The sequence below is a fragment of the Pelecanus crispus genome, chromosome 7 (genome assembly GCF_030463565.1).
Source record: "Pelecanus crispus isolate bPelCri1 chromosome 7, bPelCri1.pri, whole genome shotgun sequence".
NCBI classification, from domain to species: Eukaryota; Metazoa; Chordata; class Aves; order Pelecaniformes; family Pelecanidae; genus Pelecanus; species Pelecanus crispus.
Genome location: NC_134649.1, coordinates 37,308,261 through 37,328,551, shown reverse-complemented (window position 1 = coordinate 37,328,551; position 20,291 = coordinate 37,308,261). Strand labels below are relative to the sequence as shown.

Sequence of the window (20,291 nt, the reverse complement as noted above, 5' to 3'; positions counted from 1 at the left end):
TGCTGATCCCCGCCTTCCTGCGGCTCAGAGGAAGCAAGCTGTCGTATCTCATCCGCCAGGATAATTTAGCAGGGCTGAACAAATTCTTTACGGCACCATTGTAGACAGCTTTAATGTAACTTTTTTTTTTTTTTGAGACAGCATGGTCATCTGCATAATTTGCTTTATTCACATTACAATGCCTACATTAACATCTGCAAGATGCACTTACACACGTGCCAGAGCGCACTCGCTCACTGTTTCACTGTAGCCGGCAGGAGATGCGTGCTTTGGAGATCAAAGTTCCTGCACAGCTGAGTCACGCCACCACACCAGCAGCGGAGCAGGGTACCTGCTGACGGCCATTTGACTTGTACTTTCAAAGGACACATTTTTATGCGTAGCCCAGGCATAAAGCAGGAATCCATGGCTGCAGTGCCACAGGACCTCTCACCTGCCCCAGACCAGCACTCAGGAGGACTTCAGCTCAGCTGGAAACACAAGCAACCAACTTCAGAGGTGCTATCTAGAACAGCTGCAGGGTGGGGTGGTTCGTGTGGGGTTTGTTGTTTGGTTCCCCCCCCCCCATTAGAACTCAAGAGGTTTTGGGCTGTTACATGCAAGTCCTACTGATACTCAGCTGCAGACTCTGAATTTGTGAATGCTATTAGACAACCACTTCTAGACAGCCTGCAAGTTATCATGGCTAGACATGTCGTCCAGGACCAGCAAGAAGCAGAAACACTCAAGTTTGGCTTCAACAGGAACCTTCATTCCCACCTACACTGTTCAATGTACGTTTTGATTTCAGTTGCCCCAACCCTAACTTGCTTTCCTCCTCTAAAAGTACCCGATGGCAACCCAATGTCAACAAAATAGCTACAGTTGTGAAGCAAGATGCAGCCCTCGCTCAGCTGCACGCAGGCAGAAGCCGTCTGCAGGGACAGGCTGCAGCCAGCCTGCTGCCGAGAGGTCCTGGCATCGGGATGCAGCTCGACAGGACCTGCACGCTGACTGCTGGGGAAAACCTGCCAACGAGACTTAAGCTGTTCTGCAGAATCAACACCAGCATTGAACAAGCGAGCACTCAGTCTTCTGTTAAAAAAAAAAAAAAAAAAAAAAAAAAAAAAGCCTATATATAGCCTACAACATTAAGTTTTATGTAGGAGTATCCTGCTTCTTAGTCAGCTGTTAGGATTTAAGTGGCTGCCTGGTAGGGTGAAGAGGAAAACAGACTGAACCAGAGCTCGTTTGCTTCCCCCATCACACCTCTGAGTCTAGATTGTAATTCTTACCCTTTTATTATCCTATTAACTAGATGGCGACCAGCCCAAAAGATGGATTATGGCAATTCCATAGGCCGGCAGTACACACCACCAGTCTGAGTCTTGAAAAGGAACCAAGTTTTAACTGCTCAAGCTGATTTATAATTGTCGCTCTATACTAAATATTAATATGATATGTTACACTTGGACTGTTAATATCACACTCCTTAAAGCACAAAGACACTAAAGTGCCTAGCCTTCAGCCAGCAGTGTGCCTGGCCTGAGCCAGCATTTGACCATCTTGAGACAAACGTGTCATTTTTATGGCTTGGGCCACAAAAAAACTTCCCAAACCAACCTACCAAGTGGAAAACTGCCAACGCTGCAGAGCTTGGTCCTCTGTATTTGTGCTTGCAGCTGCCCCAGGAGCAAGCGCCAGAAATGAAACCTGGCATTGATTTGAAGCTTGCAAATTCACCTACTCCAGCAGAGATCCCTGAACTCTACCTGGAGTACATGGCTTGAACTATACGACCTTCATTAGGTCTCTTCAAAACTAAATTATTCTACAATTCAAAAAACCCCAGTGTTACAAACAAGTTTGTGACTAGTATCTTTTTTTGCTCATGTGCAAGTCTGCTTTGCATTCAGATTAAGCACAAGTACTACCTGAAGTGTGGCAACACTCCTTGAACTCTGCCCTACAGCAGAGCTGCAAGTCATTTTCTGCTACACAATTAGTGGAAACAAGATAAGCTACCACAGCAGACAGCTTCCTTACTAAATCGAGCTAGTAATACAGACTGTGTGAAGTCTTGTGAAACAAATGAAGGACTGAAAAAGCAGCTTTTGAGTAGTGAATTTTATTTTTTTTTTTTTAAAGCTTCTTGGCTGAGCCTTGTGAACAAGCCGTGTTGACTGCAATCTGGGCAAAGTCACCTCAGAAGTTCTGCTGTGGATCTTCACATGTGGAAGTTCTACCACAACCAGCACTGATCTTTGCATCCAGCTTCTCTAAAAAGTGGTCACCCTCTCCAATCTTGGTGTCTTCCCTATTTAAAATTTTGTTTTAGGCATTATATGGAGGAAGAACCCAAGATGCATGCTCCTTAATACAAAACAAAGGAGCGGTCTCAACAACAGCCCTTACTCCTTATTTTCAGACATGGAAGGCACTTTGTATAGCGCACAAAGTTCACCTCAGTTATGGATCATTTATGTAGAGACTGTAGGAATTTTAAATGCTGGTGTCTTGAAGTTTCTGAGCATTTCCCCACCTCTAATTATTCCCACCTATTGTTAAACAGCTATAGCAATTGGGGGACAGAAAAACTAAGTACTCATTAGGGCTTCACCTTCTGCAACAGTGAAAACTCCACACTGAGCCAAGCTCTTCAAAAGCCCTGCTCTGCACTGCGTGCATGCCAAACAGAAGTATGCAGATGAGACGGACCTGAGCAAGCTGCCTAAGGAAATTCTTTGCTGAAGCATACAGTATGTGTTCACAGGCTTACCATGCCTGCTAAAGACATTAGTGACATCCTTTGCAAGGATAATATGTCTTTAAATCAATTACATGGGTTCCTCTGTGCTTTGAGAACATACTGCAACCATTTCCTCCAGTGACCCTTAAGCCCAGGTCCACCTCACAGCTTCTCGGGACTCGGCGCATAGCTTGTCATCTGGCTGCGTGCAGCCGGCTTACCCAGCGAAAAGCACAGGCTGTGCTTATTGCACAGCGCTGGCACCGGCGCAGCTGACCTCCAGCCAGCTTCGTGGATTCCTAGCTGCGACCTGCTAGCCTCCAACAGCAACGTGCTCCGGCACCACTGCATCTCTGCTCCTCAGCGGTGCTGGCAGTCAGCGCTGCGACCCTTTGGGGAGAGCTGTTCCTCGGCACCCAGCTTACCTGACCGCCAGCGGGCTCTCAGCTCGCCCGCTCCCAGCTTCGCTCCTGCGCCCGGCCAAGACGCAGCCAGCGGGCAGCTTCACCAGCGAGCCCCAGGGCGTTCGTCACCTGAGGAGGTGCCAGCGATGCACCATGTACACAGCAGACCCACTAAGCTTTTTCCAAGGCGAGTTTTTCAGAAGAGGAACGCCGTTTCGCTGGAGGGTTGTAAGAACAGAGTGCTGATCTGGGCACAGATAGGAGGATGGAAAAAAACCATCAGGGTTTAGGTTTGGGGTTTTTTGGTTGGTTGGTTGGGTTTTTTGCAAGGGGACAGAAGCCATTTTCCTATATGCTTAGCAAGGTGTCTGGTTATTAAAAAAAAAAAAATGTAAGATTCCTTTGTGGCACTCAAGATATGAGAGATTAAACATGACAATTCAGAGGTTTTCAACAGTTTTTGCTTTAAGTGGATTTGAAACCATTCAGATCAGTCAGCGAGCTTCAGGCCACTATTGCATCCATCGCCCTGTACCGTCTACCGGTGCATGTTGGGCCTCTGGAAAGGCTCTCTCATGAGGTGGGACAGGCAACTGTAAAAATAAGGTCAAATCCAGTCCTTTCAGTGTAGGTTTGGCAAGAAAGGAAAATCATACAGACTTTTACTACAGAAAAGAACAAAAATAATCAAACCAGCGGAGCTCACAGGAGTGAAATATAGACTAAAATAGCTCTGCCCAACTTCTTAATGGGCACCCAGAGACCACTTACGTCTCACATCCAGAAGAGAAAGGCATAACATAAAGCAAGATTAAGCCAGCAGTGTAACAGCAACAGCAACCAACCCAGCTTGTCCAAGAGAAACTGAAAACACCCAAGGGGGCTGGAAGGAGAAGTCAAGAATCCCAAAATTAGGAATTGTTAGGGTGGGTGGGGGAAAAAGTCAAACTGCGGGTGGCTTACGATCGTAGTCCTTAATACTTTCAGTCTGAATACACCTATGGTTTCTGTTGCCTGAAGAGCCATACACCAAGTTACGGGTATGAGAAGGTAAACGTGTCGATTTGGTGTTCAAGAGCAGCCCCAGGCAGGAGGTGTTAGCGCACATCCGACTCTTGCGGCCAGCGCTCCTGGAGAGCATCTCCACCGCGAGCACAAGGACGGCTCCACGCTGCTGGGACGGGACCGGCAGCAGGCGAGGATGCAACACGGAAGGATAAGAGCTGCCATTCACACCGGCTGTTTCAGACCCCGCTGCTCACTGCCAAGCAGGTCCCCGCTCGCAGCTGCAGGGCTGCAGCGCAGACACCCAGCCGAGCCGCACGCAGGAACGCTGCGCTAATTAGTCGAGGCGGGGAAGGAGCCTGAACGTCCAGCCTTTGTACAGCAGCAAGTTTCCATGAGTGCGGCTTTGTTCGCAGCGAGCGAGCCCCTCGCCAGCTCCGCGGGGCAGCCCGCCAGCCCGCCACCGCCACACTCCGACCCCCAAAACCCCGGCTCAGCTCGTTAACCGGCACGGCCGGGGGGCGGGAGGCACCGCAACGCTCCCCGCTCTCATAAACCCCCCACGCCCCACCTGCGGCTCCCCTGCCCGCCTGCTGCCGGTGGAGAAGCGGGCTCTGGCCGCTCTCCCGAGCGCGCGGGGCCTGCTGCGGCACGCCGCCGTCCATGACATCATTGCCAAAACCGCCCCGACAATGGGCCCTGTGAGCGCGGCCCCCCTCGCGCCCAGCAAAGCGCATTCCCCGCTGCTGAGCTCATCCCACCCCCCTCCGGTGCCGGCCCCGGGAGCAGCCGGGACACGGTGGCTCCCGCTCGCCTCTGCCGGGGACGGAGGAAGCGCCCCGTGCCGCTGCCGAACGCGGCCATTGGAGTTCCACACCCTCGACTGCAAAGCTCTGCATTTCGGGGGAGAAACGAGCGGAAGCTGGGCGGCAGGGGCAGGAACGGGCTTGCAACCCCTCCACGCCTCACTGTGCAAAGGGAGCCCAAGTTTGCTCAGCACGTTCCTGCTCCGCACCGGTTCGGGGTGACATGGCAGCCCCCCATCCTCCAGCGGGACACGGCTGGCAGCACCCTGAAGACCGGTTGCGTTGACCCTGTGGGCAACAGGCTGCCTGGGAAAGCCCCCGGAAAGGGCCAGGCAGCGTGGGATCGGGCCATGGGAAGGGCTGCAGGATTGCACCCGCGCTGCTGCTCGCCCCCGCAGCCCCGGGGTCGAACGCCGGAGGAGGGAAGCACCAGGAAGTTGCGAGGACAGGGCAACGCAAGCTGCCCGAGTGCTGATTAATCATTTGGGAATGACTGATGAAGGAAAGTCCCAGCAGCAGGGAGTGAGCATGCAGGGAAGTGGATTTCTGTTAAATGATGGAGGGGGAAAGAAGAGTCCTCCTGCCTTTGCCACGCTCTGCTGAGAAATGCTTGGCTCGGCTTTTGAAACTCAGTGACACAACACAAACTACACCCCCCTCCTCCGGGCATGGGATGGGAGTGAAAGGGGAATGATCCTGTGCCAGGTCTCTGCTCCCCAGGGGTCTGTACATTTATTGCCACAGCACAGCAAGGCTTCACCTTCCCATCAGAGCAGGCAGCTACGCCCGAGTCAGCAACACCACTACCCAATTCACAGCAAACAAGTTTCACTTTAAGACAGACATTAAAACTTTAGTCAAATGCAAAATTGTCTGAGCTTCACATGAAATACTTGCCTAGGAGTCTGATAAACTCGAGGTTGTTATTTCATAGATGTACACAAACAAAAAAGCACGTCCTCACAACACATCACGTGCTTACACAACTAGAAAGCCAAGCCTTGATCAGCAAGGCTGAACTGATAAAAATGGCTGCAGAGTCAGAATTCTGCAAGTGTAACACAACAAAACTAAAAATTGTCTCTGAAGCATGAGAGTGCTGTAACCACCTCTGCAGGACTAAGGTAATCCTAAATCTAACCAGGTCACTTCAGGCTGCATCAAGGTTAAAAACCTGGCTAGTTCTTGCAAAGACCTCCTGGGGACTGGCAGATGCAGTAGATGACAAGTCATTAGCACTGCTTGTATCTTACATTACTGAAGGAATGTTACCAAGCTTCAGCGCAGGGGACCAACAGGAAGGTCCAGCCCCAGGCACCACCGTGCACTGGAGATGGAAAAAGTGCAAGAGATGCGGCTGCAAAAAAAAAAAAAAAGCCTCGGCGAGGCCAAAGCGCAATGAGTAATCCAGAGGTTTCAAGATGCCAGAATGACCCCTGCATTACTGAAGAGCATGTTTACTCACACGGGGGGTAGGTCAAGATAGTTATAAGAAACAGCATATAAAATCCTGCCGAGATAAATGAACCCATTCAGATAGGGCTGTCTAACATCTTCTGTGCAGCAGACACCAGGCACGAAAGCTGCAATGGATGGAGTTCCTGAAGCCAAAACCAACACATTAGAAGTTATCAGAAGTGATTACTGTTTGGGGAAATCCTTGGCCACAACATACACCAAGATTCAATTTTTCCATCTGAGAACAGAATTGCTGTACTGACTGTGATTCACTGTGCACAGGGCTGTTTGAAGGAAATCCCCATTCATGCAGCCCCGCATGGCTCAACCCATCTCCACTCCACGCTACAGCAGCGGAGAGCTCAGGATCGGAGCATACTTTGCAGTCTGGGGTTGGCGACACATCAGAAAACACCCTGCCAGTTACTTTAGCTATGCAAAAGATTTGTGGTTTGTCTCGGTTTTGATAAGTCTCTGATTCTGAGCACCCAACAGCACAGCTCCACACAGGTTTGTTTTGAAGCATTTAAGCAGAGATACCGTTACAGATGCTCCACAGCCCTCTGTAGCTTAGTGACAAAGTTATTCCAGAATTTATCAGCAGGTCAGCTATCTCTGTCCTACCGTTTCCCTGAGAAGCAATAGGAAAGGTAATTAATCTGTAACATGCAATTGTTACTGCAGATAGGAACAGCCACTTTGGAAACCTCCCTCCAACATCTGAGCCATTTCAACAGTTCATTTTGACATTCAGACGCAAGTACGCACTCAACAAACACACAGCACCGAAAGCAGCCCTACACCCACACACTGCCACCAGAACACCTCTCACCAGGCCACTGCCATTCAGCACTGCTGACGGTGCACAACGCCCGAGATCAGCCATCGCCCTGCCTCCGAGCCCACGGCATTGCCATGTGAGCGTGACACATCTGCGCAAGCCAGGCTGCCGTCTGCAGCTGTGCACCCAGTGAGGACCCTGCGCCTGCCTCGGGGCAGCTGCACGGTCGCTACAAACACGTGCATCCACTGCGCATCCCTGCAGTCCTGGCTGGCACTGCTGCTTTTCCATGATCGCTATGAAGATGTCTTAATGCTTTTTGTGTATAAACCAGCTAGAGCTTTCACATAGAGACACCTATCCTGGAACCATGACCATCCCCATCCAAGAAGGAAGAAGGCCACTTTCCTCCTGCAACATCAATCCTTAAATAAAAAAAAAATATTCAGTGTTGTGCAGCTGCTTCTTGAAGGAAGAAGCTTCCCCCTCTTTCTGGAGAAGGCAGTGAAGTCGTTCAAACGTATTTTTGTATACTTGCGCAACCCAGCAGTAAAGCCACTTCCATTTGCACACAGCACAAGGCTCGCCCCTGCACGGTGGAGATTTAAGCCCTGTGTATTTAACATCCCACACAGGATAGCACTGTGTTTATACGGTTTCAGCTACAAGCCGCTAACATAAGGAATAGACGCTTGGCTTGAGGCCCAGGTAATTCATCCAACAGTGGCAGCCACTATCAGACAGACCTCTTTTGAGGGGAGCCTTCGTGAGCAGGAGCGGTGAATCTGCAGAGGCACGGTCTGCACGGGTGGTCTCTGAGCACCTTAAAGAGGACCATATGGGATTAATGGTACAGCTTGAGCACATATTAGCCACAGCTGTGTGACACACACTTGTGCAGACCACATACCCACTCCTCCCACCCAAACTCGCTTGCCACACAGCAAAGCTTCGCTTCAGATGTGTGAGTTTTGCATTTCTGAGCAGCCCGCGGGACCCCGGCTCACACCAGCTGCCACTGGCTGGCCAGCCCCAGCCCCAGCTCTCCCACACCACGGGTGCTGTGCCATGCATGGGCTCTGCTACGGAGCCATCCTCCTGCTCTTCCCCCTGCAGGCTGCTCCTAGCAAGAGGCAGGAGCAGCTCCGCTCATTTGACACCATCAGCCTAATTCAACTTTGTCAGGAGGTGCTTGGCCATAACAGGCTCTGGCTGCTAACAGCATTTCCGAACTAGCTAGTGCTCAGAGGGATACCACCTTTCCTCTCCAGAGGCTGGACTTCAAATCTTCCAGCTAAAGGCTTCACACAAGGCTTCCCAAACTTTGCAAGCTCACAGCTCTCTCCCGAGTCTTCAGGGACAGCACTCCACCACACACATGCTGACTGCAGAGGGTGCAGGCAATTACCCAAATCCTCACCAGCTGCAAGATCTCATTTTTAATCTGCAGTCTCACACTGTTCATATTTGCAAGCCTATTGTATTTCACATTTTTAACACAACACAAAAAAATCAAGCACTGGCTCTAGGGGCAATTTTGCTAGAGCTGGAATAGTTGCAGCAACATTGCAAGCTACATTGCTCTGCCTGATCTCCCATTCCCCTTCCAGTTACCTACCAGATTAGGAACAGCGTTAGGCCACCTTGTTTGTTATCAATTCCTCCATTTCACCATGAAAAATGTTTAGTAACATGCTATTACCTCCATCCAGATGGAAAAAAAAAGCCCCACAGGTGTTTGTTGTACTCCTAGACAAAGACTGGGATGCTCATTTCAGTTTCTACATTTAAGCTTGAATACTCTTGCTGTCCACATACTGCTTCAGAAGCCTGAGCTACTTTTCTTACATGTAGAATATGAAATATTCTGCAGCTTGTTAAAGCCTATGTTTCAGTAATAAAGCTGGTTAATTAAAATATTTAAGCTTCCTCCGCCTTAGGCAGTGTTTTCAACCAATAGTTGCAGCATTTCAGGTGAAGCAGTTAATTTTTCCTCCTTGCAATTAAAAAAAAATCTGTTAAAGGTACATAGTTTTCTTCAGTTAATCTATATCAGAAGAGGTATTCCTTTAGTTGTAAACACTGAACTCAGAGCTAGGCTACAAAACCAAAGCACAATTTGAAGTAGATTTGTTGAAGTAGGGTTTCATGCCACAAACTTCAGGGGGCTTCCCTGGTTGAGTCAGGGTTGTTCAGCAGAGCTTTCTACCTGAGAAATCCCAGACTTCTCCAGTTTCCAGGGCCTGAACTAGCAGCTCCTCATTGGAGTCCGCTGCCTCTGGTGCTTTCATGGCAGAGCAAGCCCACCTCCATGAGCTGACCCTCATGGAGTAGCTCCAGACTGCTTCCTCACAGAAAGCCGTATATTGGGATATACTCAAATGAGGATCCTGGCTGCGATGTGGTTAATTCTCCGGGACAAGGTCTTTGCAATACCCTTGTCCAGGAGTCTCACATGCTCCTATCTCTATAACTGCAGATGTCTGCAAGTCATTAGCGTGCTCAGTAATGCTCACTTAGCAGTCACTAATCATCTGCTGTGACAGCACCAAGGGCAGGGCTGAGCCAGCCCCACGTTACCATGGCAGTGAGCTTAATGCAATGAGTGCTTCTTCACTCTTACGTTTTGAGGGAGAACTTGAACCACTGGAAGACCACCTCAGGCTTTTCTAACTTTTTTGGATGCAAAAAATTATAACTGGCTACCTGCGAGCTGCGCCTGCTTCTACACAGCTCTGGGGAGCCCCAGGGCATGCTGCGGTTCAGGGCCATGGGGATCTGCAGGCACCCCTCAGTCGCCTGATTTTGTGGCCCCTCAAGCAGACATCTTGCTTGGCCTTTAGCAACTTGATTGAGCTGGCATTCCTCACTCTTGCTCACTGCTCAGGTTAGGAAGTACTCTTAGTACAGGAGCTGGTTTAGAAACATGCAGCCAACCTCTGCCAGCCAGGGTCTTCTCCAGTAGCAGCTGTACTGGGTTAAGAGTTACCCTCCTCCCTTCAGCCACCCGTGCTTGATGTAGCTGTTCCATCGCCCAGCACACATGCTGCATCCTCTGTTAAGAATGTCAAACTCCCTTCAGCCAGCACTAGATACCGTGGGGCTACATAACCACGAAGCATTAAGAGAGCGTTAAGATGGCACCACTATAGAGGGTCCCGTGGTCCCAGTTTAAAAGCCTCCATGTCTTTGTCCTGACATCCGACAGTCCCGGTGTCTGGCACGGCTGAGCTCGGGCTGTGACACTGGAAGTCACCACAAATTTTCCCAGCAGTCACCAGCCCAGTTTTTCTATTTCTTCATAGCTGCATTTTTACCACAAGCCTAAAAGAGTTACCAAAAGACATACTCCTCAGAGACAACTAAAGCTGTTTCTATTTGCCTTTTAATTAGATCATTGATCTTGTTCAAGCGGTTACATAAACTATCAGATATTTGCATGCAGCCACACTGTTAATCAACAGCCGGAACAAAGCTGAAACAACACGATTAGCATCCTAAGTCTTCCCACAGCCAGTACGTTAAGTCTGCTCAGACACCAACTCTTCCCACACAGGGGAATTTGATAACAAGCCACATTTGAGCAAGTGACAACTGCTCAGAGAGCCACCGTGACTAGCAGTGACACCAGCAAACGGCAGCTCCGCAGGAGCATCCAGGTGTTGGAGGAGGCTCAAGGGTGCCTGGGTTTTGGATTAATTTGGGAGACTGACAAGCAGAATTACTCCAAGTCTTGCAGAGAGAAGGAAACCCGAGAGGAATTCGCTGTCTAGCTATGAAGGTGAAGTAACACTGGGTATCTTGCACCATCAAGACGACAGTTAGACACCAACTTTGTTTAGCAAGCCAGTGTTCGCTGTTCTGTAGTGAGAATCAAAAGCAGTCAGATTAATGCAAGAGTTGTGTCTGACACCGTGACAGATACAAGGTATATTTGCTATACAGCCAGTTCCCAGCGAGGGAGATGCAGAGACAAATGCCGGACCCTGCACATACCTCCCAGCTCAGGCTCTTTGCTCCTATGGTCCAAGCCCAGAGGGACCTGCTGCTACCACTGACCTTAAAATAAAGGGAGGATCTGCACAAAGGTAAAGGCCGCCTCTCAGACGTACTCGTCAGTGTTTTAACCTTGAGACCTAAACTAACTCCGAGACCTGGCTTGCCAGTATTTGCCTATGGGAAGTCCACTAAAACTGCTGCACCTACTGCTGCAAGGTTGTTGTCAGAAAAGGGAATGTAAACCAGTTAATTACACCAATTAAAGGCAGCATAGATAGAGCACATTAGTACCTAGCCAAAGGGAACAGTATTTCCTCTACTGTGTTTGAATAACCTTCAGATGCACATATCACGGGTGTTTGCTCAGAGCAGCTCTGCACTGTGCCTCTGCTGCAGGGCTCCAGAGGACACTTTCAGAGCTTGTTTACAGAACAGAGCTCACCAGTTGCCACCCACAACTCATTTCAGGCCCACCGACCACGACAGTGCCCTTTAATATAGGCTCAGAAATACAGACACATACATTGTCTCCTCACACGAGTGGCCACAGACTAATCAAAACCAGCAGGCAGCCCCAAATGCCCAGGGTAGCCCGAAATCGCTGTGGGCTGCCAGCTGCGGAGGAAAGCTGGCCACCAGCATCCCACCCCCAGGGCAGGCTGGAGCAGCCCCCAGGTCCAGGCGTGCCGTGCTCACAGCACCTATGCAAGGCACAGGAGCTGGCATTTCAGAGCAGCCCAGAGCTCATCTCGCAGGCAGTTTGAAGTGCTCCCCAGATTTCAGCACAAAAAGCGGGTGGAAATGCACCAGCCCTGGGCTAGCAGGAAGGGTGGCTCCGCTGCTTTCAGTTACTGCTCTGCAACAGAGCAGCGGCACGGAGGGCCTGTGGCCAGCATTGCAATGCTTGAACCCCACCCAGGCTTGCAGAAGACAGCAAGAGCCTCCCCAACAGCGTGGCGAGAGCAGAGGGTTGCTGACAGCCTCTGGCTGGTCGCTCAGCACAGCGCCCACACCACGCAAGCGCTGGCTGCAGCGACGCACCGCCTGCTAGCACGCACCTGGGCGACGCCACGACGTGCTGCTGCGACAGCCTTGCCCAATTTCTCCCCTCGCAGCAGGCAGGCTGGGTGTCAGCGTGGCTGGCTGGGCACATCTCACCCTCAGAGGACCCAGCTTTTGGTAGCTGCGCCGCCACGCAGCCTGGCCAGCTCATGCTGGAGTAATTCAACGCTCTGACAAATAAATGCGTCATGATTTACGGCATGCCCTGAAGCAAGGGAGAAGGAGCCGCAGCCCATGATGTCACTGTAGTCCACAGCCATTTTTGTGCTATTACTGGTAACATTTGTAGAAGAGTGCATGCAACCTGCTGCTGCTGTTAGATGAAAACAGCTTGTGCCTTTGCAGGAAAGATCCCAGCCTGGATGTTCAAAGCTCTGCCAGCACCAACTTACCAGCCTGATCAGTAAAACTTGCTATATTTCAGTGACCCAGAGAAAACAACTCTGAAATATCAGCTGAATTTATGCTTTAAAGTTAGAGATTGCCTTCAGTATTCATTGGTTCCTTCCCATTAGATTAGCTGTCTACTTCTGTGATTTGAAAGGAACTGCAAAGGACCATCTCCCAACTCAGAGGAAACATCCCATTAGCAACCAGACAGTGCAGCTGTATGCGTGGCCACTCTTCTCAGACCACTATTACAGAGCCACGGCTGCTTTCTTCCAAGAGCAGTATCAGCAGGAGGTCCAAACAACCCCAGCCCATCACACCAGGGGAGACAGGATTCAGCTGCTCCATCCTCTGCCCACCCCCAGGCAGCTCCAGGGCAGTGTCTGCTGTGTTATTCAGCACAGGGGAGGACACGCAAGGCAACCCTTGCTTCCCCAGAAACTTGGGCAAAGCTTCATTTGGCTGTTGTTTGAAGTGGCCTGGCTTGTTTTCACTAACACACACAAAAAAAAAATCCGGTTTATTCTTGCAGTGGTTGTATTACAGCTGCCATGTACTAGCACAGTAGGAACTAGATATTGCATACATCTCGCTATGGATGTTAGACTTCAGCTGCTTACAGCAGAATAGTGGTTACACAAGGAACTGCAATCCATTAGCTGAACCCAAAGCCCACCACAGCAGATCCAATCCTCACTATGATGTACCAGATATTATGTAGACACCTCCAAAACTCAAGGTTAGTTGCAGGAGGGATAGAAAGCTGAGGGAGGCTCACAGACAGGTTAGAAACCATGTCAGGGCCCAGAAAACCTTCTGATTGTGATACAACATACACTCACTGCAAGGCTTTCAAGTACAGGAACTAGGATTTATCTCCTAATGATGACCTGGAAGAAAGTGTCTTCCCTATTAGATTACAGAGCACTGGTCCTTCCCCAGGAGGAACACAAGCAGGCAGGAGCGTGAGCTACAGAAACTTTTGCCTTGGGGCGGGGGGGGAATCTGCAGCAAGACCTAGGGAAAAAACTAACTCCAGCTTCATTGCATTAATCCAAATCAAGAGGCAGATCTCACTTAGCCTGTTGAAGAGAGAACCTCAGATCTCGGTTGACTCAAGTCTGAACCTGAGGTCGAGTTCCCAGGAAGAGCAAGGGCAGCTGCACGCACCCCACCCAGGCAGCAGTTGCAAGAAGAGGGGCTCAGTATCCACCTCTACCACACACACACTACTAGAGCAATCAAGAAAAGATACAGGAGCAGCTAGCACAGGTTTCACAAGCACAGTATTTCCACGAAAACTGCCGCTCTTATTTCTCCAAGCGCAACGTGAAGGCACGTATCTGTTCCCCCCTCCTGTTAGCGTGAATTCAGTCTGCAACAAACTAAGCCTTGTGAGCAGCGCCATTCGGCAAAGGCTGTGGCAAAGACTGCTCACATCTCCTGACAGTGCCTTCCCTTAGCCTTTTCTACATCTATTTTGGTTTGGATTCTTCCCCCAACAGTTAACACTCAGCTACACAGCATTTCCTTCCTCCAGCACAGACACACTTGGAACATCAGATTCTGCTTTTCTTGCCAAGTTCAAGCAGATTGCAGCAACACATCCTCACCTACTATGTGCGCCCACCACTACCTTGGTGCACCTACACAGAGATGACCCTCCCCCTGCCATGGGTGGCTGCTCCAGAACAGGACCCACATTACTATCAGCACGCACAGAGAAAGCGAGAAAATCTCACAGGAACCTACAGGTTTCTCTACAGAAAGCCTGGCTACCCCACCAAGAGCCAAAGTCAGGGCTGATGCTTTGTAAGCAACGGCTGCTGAAACACGCTTGTCAGGCACACCAGTACCAAGCGCTACCAGAGCCAAACCCCGCGTTGCTAAGCTTTGCATCTTCATTATTGTAACGACTTACAGGCCAGGTGCCATGTTCGTGGGCTGTGTACCATGCTAGGCAGTAAAGGAAGACAGGTCCACAGGCAGGTCCACCTGACGCTGGTGGCAGAGACGTGGCAAGTGTCACAGCGCAGCAGAGGTCCATTCCCACAGCATCACCTGCAGCGCACTGCTCTGCTCCGGTGTGCTCGCGTAGCATGTATTAGTGGTCTAAACTTGGCAGGCCCTTGTTCAGGTCCCAAACTAGCTGCGCATCAAAGTCTGTTTCTGAGGGGCAGAGAGAAAACAGAATTCCTCTGCGGCTTGGGGGATTCAGAGATCATTGTTTTCCTCCCCATCGCTTGGAGCGGACACAGAACAATACTGGCAACACAGAAGCATGGCCACACACAAGGCTAACCACGTTCTTAGATTACAGTTGTAGGCTAGGAAAAGAGTTATCCTGACCCATTTAGATTTAAACATCCCCATGTCAAGTCAGACAGGACATGGCATTAGAATATGGAGCAGTTAAGACTTCAGTCTTTCTTGAATAGCTGGCATTGCATTCAGTGCCTTAAATAAAAAAAAGCTGTTTAGCACATTAGTCTAACTGGTCCCAAGTAATTTTATTGAAGTTTGATCACTTTACAAGTTTCCGCTCATATGTAAAAGAATGCAAGAACAGTCTGTGTAAGCTACCTTAAAGTTTCCTGTAACTTGGAGCAAATAGCTCATGCAAAGCCAATTTTTCTTTAGACCAGCAGTCCAACTATTGAAACAGAAGGTCCTGAGGAGACCAACCACCCTCAGAAACTGAAGCGACCTCCAGTCTCCAGCCGTGAGGCCCACTGCCAGTCTATCAAAAATAATTTTCGAGGGGAAGGATTAAGTGTCACATTTCCAAGAAGCAGAAACCGGCTTCCAAGACACACTGGATGTTTTCCAGAAAACAGCCTCCAGGGAAGTCACAGGTAAGTGGCAGACAAAATGCAAGTGTATTTTGACTACCTCCTTATGATGTGTTAATAGCACCTGGAGCAAGACAGAGAGAGACCGTAAGTGTACACAGGCTTAAAACACTTTTTCCTTTTTTTCAGTTTTCAAGCAGCTAGCTCTAGGCGTTACAGAACAACACATTTACCAAGTTTTGGAAGAGATGTTTTCCTCTGGAAATTTAAGATTTGCTTTGTTACCCTTCAGTGTATCAGCAGCCTAGGGGAGAAAGTTGGTTTTCAACTATTTTCCTAAAATGAAGTTTCCACGAGGTACTCGTACTCACAGGTCAAGATACTTTTATCTTTAGAACACGCTGGAGGTCTGCGCTACAGAGCACAGTGCATGCATCAAGTACTCGGTCATTAGCCAAAACCCCACCCGATACATGGGTTAGGCTCAGTCAGAAAGAGACAGCCCTTACAGAAGTACTCCTGCAGCTGGGACATCCCAAGACCACCAAGGACTCCACGAGGCAAGTACCAACAGACCATGATTATAACCCCATCCGTCACTCATCCGTCTCTGTCCTGGCATGGCTCAGCTCCCTCCAGGCACTGCAGTGGGACTCAGGACCACCACAAAAACAAACCTGAAAACCAAGCACCCAACTCTGGCACCAGACCCCAGTGCCACAGCAGCAGAGCTGCCACGCAGCCCCGGCTGCCCCTGCCCACCCATTTACTTGCATCGCCACTTGACATCCTGCAGTTTAGATAGCTCGCTTATCTGGCAAAAGCGCAACCTGGTAAAAGAGAAACCACACGTTTCTCAGTTTGATCAATCTGATTGCAGCGGTCTAAGACTGCAGTTTTAGCAAACAAGTCAGCCAGCTGCTCAGCACCCATCCTGCCTCAGCCAGCAACACGGGGCTGACAGGTGAGCACTGGCCACGGGGACACTGCCAAGAGAGGCAATGGTGCGCACACCTAGGACCTGCTGCCTGCAAGCTTGGGTGCAACTTGGCAGCCCAAAACCACCTGCCAAGCTTCAGACACTGAAATCCTCTGTTTCTAAGCTAAATCAATTGACTCCTATTGCCTGGTATCAGGGTATCTGGGGGCAAGCTCAGTGCCAAATTAGCTTCAACCCCCCCGCTTCTCTGCCACTTGCTATGGCTTTTACCGAGGCACGATGGGGCTCCCATACAAAGTAATCTGCAGAGTCAATCAGCTCCTTCGGCCAAGAGCAAAGCCCTTGTGCTCCGCATTCCTGGCATCCTACTCCCCAGTGCCTGTCACGCTGCATGCCACTCAGCACCCAGGAATCTGCAATTATCTCAGTCTAGCAGACAAAAAAAAAAAAGCTAGACTTAACACTTCAGTAGCACAGCAGCTACCTTGTGTTGAGCAGACAACTCTATGAAATCACCTGCCCTCACAGCAGCTTTTTCAGAGCTTTCAATCCCATCTTTGCTAGATGGCACAAAGCACCTATGGGCTTTATGGCTGTTTTTACAGTAGACCACACATGCAGTCGCATCTGCACGGAGGTGAAGGCACTTCATGCCCAGAAGAAAAGCATCCTGAAGCTACCAAAAGACTCTGAGCAGAGACTAAACAAGGGTTAACAGCAGCAGGAGAGGTTGGACTCCTAACTGCGCATCCAGAAAGGGTTGTGGTCAAACACTATAAATTTAAGTGATTTCTCTGTGTACAGGCAGACTTATTATAAATGGTCAAAAACTGAATGCCAAAAGCTTGCTACTGAAAAAGTTTAAAAGTGCAGTTGTAGTATAGCAGCAGTAGCTGAGCCATAATACATGGCTTCCAAAACGTTCCTGGAAGTTAAATAATAACTGGAACAGGCACTGCATCCACTTAGCAGAGGTCTGATGGCATTATTAGTGCCAGAAATCCAGCCGCCACAGCTGTCAGGTTTTCCCAGCTGATTTGGCTCAGAGCTGGCCCTAAACACCCCAGGCCCTAAAGACCAACCTGGTCACAGAAGTTCTCCACCTAAAAGCCTTTAGTGGTACATAGCTCCAGACCCTGTAATGGCCTCGTTTTTGGTCACCAACACAAAAGAAGAGGCTAAAAACTAGAAACAAAGAGACAGACCCAAGTTCTTCAGAACCTGCAGGGAGAAACACAGCAGGGACAGGTAGCGATCTCAGCCAACGCTGCGCCTGCAGGAGAGGTGGTGTGGGCTTCAGCCCCTTCAACCAAGTGGAGCACCGCAAGGCTTGCTTTGAACGTCTTTTTTGGAAAGCGAGTTCAGGATGTTTTTTCAGGAGTGGTTCAGTTTATCCAGGACTGTACAGTAGGGCTCCTGTGCTACCACTTGGCTCCAGCTCTGATGGCACAGCACGGATGGGGCTATGTAGCCCTTCATGCAGAGGCTGGGATATGGCAAAGGCACTAGCAGCCACAGCCATTCCAGTCTCCCAAAGCTTCAACTACAAATTTTTTCAGGGTTTTGGGTTTGGTTTTTGTTTTTTTTTTAATAGCCAACACAATGCAAGTAAGCTGCAAAACAGTTAGACATGTCTGAAATGATTACGGCCACCCCGCAGCTCAGTCTAATCCTGTAAGGGAGCTGTGCTGCTGCAGCAGCGTTTCTAGAAAGGAAGTCGCTAGAAGCCAGGCCTGACCAGACTAACCTTGATCTCCCAAACCCGCAGCCCTTGGGAAGTCCCACAGACAAATAAGAAGGCAGCTGGAGCAGCAATGTTTTTCTAGGGCAAGCAATACAATAGGAGGGGAGCACTGGCCTGGTGTTAGCACTGTGGCCAGTAAGGAGCTGCTCCAGTGACCAAAGCAGAAAGGTGAGCTCCAACGTTAGCAAAACCAAGCTCAGCCCAGGAGTCAGCAGCTGCAACTCAAACCCCACTGCGTGCAAAGGGAAGGCATCTCTAAGTAAATAATTAGCACCAGCTCCATTCCCAGCTGCAAGTACATTAGCTGTTTTGCCCCAGGAGGATCATCAGCCATTCGGGACCCAACAGTCTCCATTTGTCCAAAGCTGCTTTTACATGTTAGTAGAGAGGAACAACAGGGTACCCACCTACTCCACCCAGCCACAGGTTTCCAGAGAGGGCCAGGTCTCACCCAAACTGGAGAAGTTTGTATTTTCTTGCTATTGTAGCTAAAGCCTCTGAAGGGAAACAGCTTTCACCTCGGCCAAGAGTTTTAGACAACTGAGCAGAGCTGCACTCACCCAAATTCAGCTGTGCAATTCATCGAGGTCAGAGTCGTCAGGAGGCAGTAATTAGAGTTATCTGGCCAAGAGCTAGAAAAGGCATTCACATTCCTTCCCAGAGACCTCTCAGGCATTCAAATTATTGCTTTACAGACTGTACTGCGGACACACCTGGGCTATTCCCAAAACAGCCACCGCACGCATTCCTGAGGGATCATCTGCAATTTGACGTGCATGCCAACAGCTTTAGTTTCCTGAGCAGACCACCAGTTATCTAGCAATTGCACCCTCCGGTATGGCATGGACAGTCAAGCCTAGTGCCAGCCAGGGTGGGCATTAGTTCAAACCACCTATCTCCTGGAGTTAGCGGAGGTCCTTGTACATTTTTCTACCCGTGACCTACCACAGCGGAAAGATTAAGGAGAAAGCGCAATCCTATTCAAAAGCTGCGACTGCGCTTAGACAAGCATCCCTGCTAATCGGAACACTGGCATCATCGACGGGGCTCTGGCAAGCAAGAAAAGTCTCCTCACTCTCCTATACCCCCTATGGTAGCACCTATCTCCGCACAGCTCACCCGCCCCACGAGAGCCAGGCTCCAGCACCCTGCCGGAGCCCAGGAACCCCCGGCCAGACGCAGGCTAGGGCAAGCATCATCCCGGCTACATCTCCTGCTGGGGCTGTTGGAGGGGTCAGTGCCTTGGGAAGCTGGCTGCACACGGAGAGAACATGCTCCGGCACCAGGTTTCTTCAGGAAAAGACCTGAAAACAAAGCCTCACCTATGAAACAGTGACCAAGATTGAAGCTCAGGAGGATAGGAGAGCATTAGGAGCCCTGACACCCAGGCTGTGGGACAGCCCCACGACACGCACAGCTTTAGACCAACGCTACGCTGCGCCCCCAAAGCTTGCTCTTTACAGCAAGAAAAAGCAGCACTCCCTCAGCTTCGGACCCCGGGGAGCCCGGCCAGCAGCACCCCCAGTGCCCCAAGCCCGTCCACCCTCTGCAAGGCGCAGGGAAGAAACGCAGTAAAACGCCAAAAAACCCCAAACCGCCCGCTGGGGATGCACTCACCGATGGAGACCAGCTTGATGCTCTCCCGCTCCAGGAACTCCAGGGCCACCGAGACGTTCTCCAGCTGCATCTGGCGGAAGGTGGGCCGCTGGTGGTACTTGCGGTACATGCGCTTCTGGCTGAGCACCTCCAGGAGGGCGATGAGGCGCAGCCCATCGCTCAGGTCGTGCTGCAGGTTGCCGATGCGCTTGTTGACGCAGCGCAGGTGCTCGTTGCACCAGCGGGTGAAGGTGTTCTGCTGGATCCGCTTCCAGGGCGCGTCCTCCGCCAGGTCCTTCTCGGTGGCCGGCATCTCGCCGTCGGGATCGGCCGCTCTGCGCCCGCCCTGGCCCCGCGCCTGCGTGCTCATGGCGCGGCCCCGCTCCGCCTCCTCCTCCTCCTCCTCCTCCTCCGCCGCCGCGATCGGCTCCGCTCCGCCCGCGCCCCGCCCGGCCGCGCCCGCCCGCCTGCGGGGAGGGAGCGCGGCGCTCAGCGGCGGCCCCGCTCCCGCGCTCGGTGCCTGCGCCCGGCCCCGCTGCCTCGGCCCGCCCGCTCCGCGCTGCTGCTCCGCTCCCCGGCTCTGCGC

The 20,291-nt window shown here is 50.7% G+C and overlaps 1 protein-coding gene across 3 annotated transcripts in view; it reads right to left on the bottom strand.

The window, feature by feature from the left end:
- The window catches only part of FLNB (filamin B), a 72,082-nt gene extending 51,992 nt beyond the window's left edge, over positions 1-20,090 (bottom strand). For 2 of the 3 annotated variants that reach the window (XM_075714609.1, XM_075714610.1), the window contains exon 1: positions 19,727-20,075. In XM_075714609.1, the coding sequence (XP_075570724.1) occupies positions 19,727-20,075 (349 nt within the window). Of the gene's footprint in view, positions 1-19,726 lie in introns of all 3 variants that reach the window. The other variant, XM_075714611.1, reaches the window with a different exon arrangement.
- Positions 20,091-20,291: the final 201 nt, after the last annotated feature.